This window comes from Aureococcus anophagefferens (assembly GCF_000186865.1).
Source record: "Aureococcus anophagefferens unplaced genomic scaffold AURANscaffold_224, whole genome shotgun sequence".
NCBI lineage: Eukaryota > Pelagophyceae > Pelagomonadales > Pelagomonadaceae > Aureococcus > Aureococcus anophagefferens.
In genome coordinates this window covers 4,051-6,742 of record NW_008705762.1, presented here as the reverse complement: position 1 = coordinate 6,742, position 2,692 = coordinate 4,051, and the positions used below count along the sequence as shown (strand labels likewise).

Sequence of the window (2,692 nt, the reverse complement as noted above, 5' to 3'; positions counted from 1 at the left end):
TGGTTCGACACCGCGCGCGACGCGTCGCCGTCGTAGACCGATCCTTTGCTTTCGGAGACCCAGTGTTTTCGGAGACCCGGTACGTTGTCCGCGCGCGCCGCGCAGGTCGGCGTCTCCTCCACGGACAGCCGGTCGTCGAGGTCGCCGATCCAGAGCGCCCAGTCGACGCCCATGGCGCCGAAATAGGCCACCTTGTTGACGAGGGCCGCCCACTCCTTGAAGACGTAAGGGATCGAGCTCGCGGCGACGACGGCGACGACGCCCCCGCGCCGGGGCGCGTCCCGGTCGAGGCCGTGGGAGCAGAGCGCCGGCGCGGCGAGGGGCGCGTGGCGGTCCCACTCGGCGTGGAACGTCCGCGGCGACGTCCGCCGCCCCGCGACGACGCGGAGCGCGGGGCCGGCACTCGCGACGCCGGCCGCGAGGCCCGTCGACGCGACCTCGAAGCGGCAGCCCACGTCGACGGGGCCCGCGAGGGCGAGCCAGGCGCAGTGGGGCCGGTGCTCGTCCTTGTCCACGAGGCATCGGTCGGCGCCGCCGCTGCGCCACCGCTCGACCCAGGCCGCCTCCGTGTCGCCGCTTCGCGGGACGGACTTCATGCCTTCGGCGGCGAGCGCGCCGAGGACGACGAGGGCGACGGCGAGGGGCATCGCACCTTGGGCCGTGGGCGGCGGCGCGACTCGTCCCTTGCGTCGGTTCTCCGACGCGTCGACGAAGACTTCGTCGCCGAATGCCGCAAAGTCTGCCAAAAAAAAGGAGTCGCGAGAGGTGCGCCGGTTGTCTGTTGTGCGCTGTCGCCGTCGAGCGATGATCCCAGAAGCAATCCAAAATGCTGTGCGTTACGGACACATAGAGACGCTACGAAGTTGGCTCGAGTCTGGGGCTCCGCGCGACGTGAACGAAAGACTCCCCGGTATTTTTTGCACCCTGCTGCTTTTGTCTTCGCCGGCGGGGGCCCACGCCGCAGGTCGAAAGAACAGAACCGCCATCCAAAAGCTTCTCCTCCAGCACGGCGCCGATGCAAACGCCAAAGCTGACAGTGGTATAACAGCCCTTCATTGGTGTGATCATCCCGAAGAAGCGGCGCTACTCCTCGATCACGGCGCCGACATCGACGCTCTGACCGACTACGACGTAACGCCGCTGTGGAACAACGTTAGTAACGTTGATCTCATGCGCCTCCTCCTGCGTCGTGGGGCGAACGTGTTTCTGACTGACAATCGCGGAGTAGATGCCGAATTAAAGGCGCGCAGACTTGCCGGGATCTCAAGGAACGCCGAAGCGCGTCAGATCTTTATCAAAGCAGCGAATTTCCTCGCGGAGGTCAAGGTCGCGGGAAGCTGGCGGGCGTATTGGCGGGCGCCGCGCGTCGAGCTCGTGCGGCTCCGTTCTCTCTGCGACCGCGGCCGCGCGGAATCGCCCTCTCCCCGGGCCTCCTCGGGCTTGAACGAGCTCAGCGTGGCGGAGGCCAAGGTCTTCGAGCGGCTCTTCGGGGCTCCGACGCGCCGTCTGCCGAATGAGATTTTCTGGACGATCCTCACGTTCTGGCGGAGCAGCCGCGACGACGACACCGACTAGGCGCGCCCACACATGCGCTAACCCTTACTCGCACCAGTCGTCGCCCATGGCCCAGCACGTGTCGCCCGTGAGGTTGTACCACGTGTCCTCGTTGTTGTTGCCCGTGCAGCCGCACTCCGCGGGCGCGTCCGCGCGGTCCGCGTCGCAGTGTTCGAACTGGTATTCCAAAGCAAAAGGGCCGTCGTAGCCCGCGTAGAACAGGTGCGCGTCCGGCTGCTGCCTCTCCGCGTACGGCACGTCCGCCAGCAGCACGCGCAGCGCGGACGCGCGGGCCTGGCAGCTCGCCTCGCCGCCCGAGTACCAGATGCCCAGGTGCTGGTCCAGGTACCGGTCCCAGCCGTCCGGGTTCTGCTCGCCGTCCTCGTAGAGGAAGGCCTCGTGGTCGCGGCGCACGTAGGCGTCGTAGTCCGCGAGGGACCGCGACCCGCTCGGGGCCGCCAGGTTGTCGACGAAGCGGATCGCGACGCCCGGCTGCGAGTCCCAGCCCATGTCGACGACGACGCACGTCGCCGAGTCGTGGGTCACGTTGTGGGACGCGCCCGTGAGCACGGCCGCGTGCTCGTAGCGCGCGGCCGCGCCCGCGGACGTGACGCCGTGCTGCGTCACGCCCAGCGTCACGGCCAGCAGCGGCTCGTTCGCGTAGAGCGCGAAGTCGTCGTCGGCGTCGTCCGCGAGGCCGACGAGGTCCGACAGATAGGCGAGCGTGAAGGGCAGCGCGTGCGCCGCGGGGCACTCGTCCGCGCTCCACGCCGGCGCGTCGACGCCGGGCATGTCGCCCGCGGCGCCGACGAGCTCGAAGACGACGCCCTCGACCTGGAGCCCGAGGTGGAGCACGTCGGCGCCGTCGGCGTCCACGGAGGACCGCAGCATGAGCGGGATGCCGTCGGCGATTAAAGGCCCCGCGTACGTCGCGAGGTCCCGCGCGTAGAGGACGACCTTGTTGTGCATAAAGGCGTCGAAGGTCCGCATGTCGCCGTGCAATTCGCGGAAGTATGTGATCCAGCCGTCGGCCTCGCCGAGGTCGTCGAAGAGGGGCGCCGCGAGGAACTGGAGCGCGCCGGAGTGCGTGCCGAAGCGCACGCCGAACTTGGCCCGCCGCACGGAGCAGCCCAGGTCC

The 2,692-nt window shown here is 68.8% G+C and overlaps 1 protein-coding gene across 1 annotated transcript; it reads right to left on the bottom strand.

The window, feature by feature from the left end:
• Positions 1 to 1,599: 1,599 nt before the first annotated feature.
• On the bottom strand, positions 1,600 to 2,544 carry AURANDRAFT_68578 (hypothetical protein; the record flags this gene model as incomplete). The annotated part of the gene is made up of 1 exon (XM_009044279.1): positions 1,600 to 2,544. The coding sequence occupies one exon, from the start codon at positions 2,542 to 2,544 to the stop codon at positions 1,600 to 1,602; it is 945 nt and encodes a 314-aa protein (XP_009042527.1).
• Positions 2,545 to 2,692: the final 148 nt, after the last annotated feature.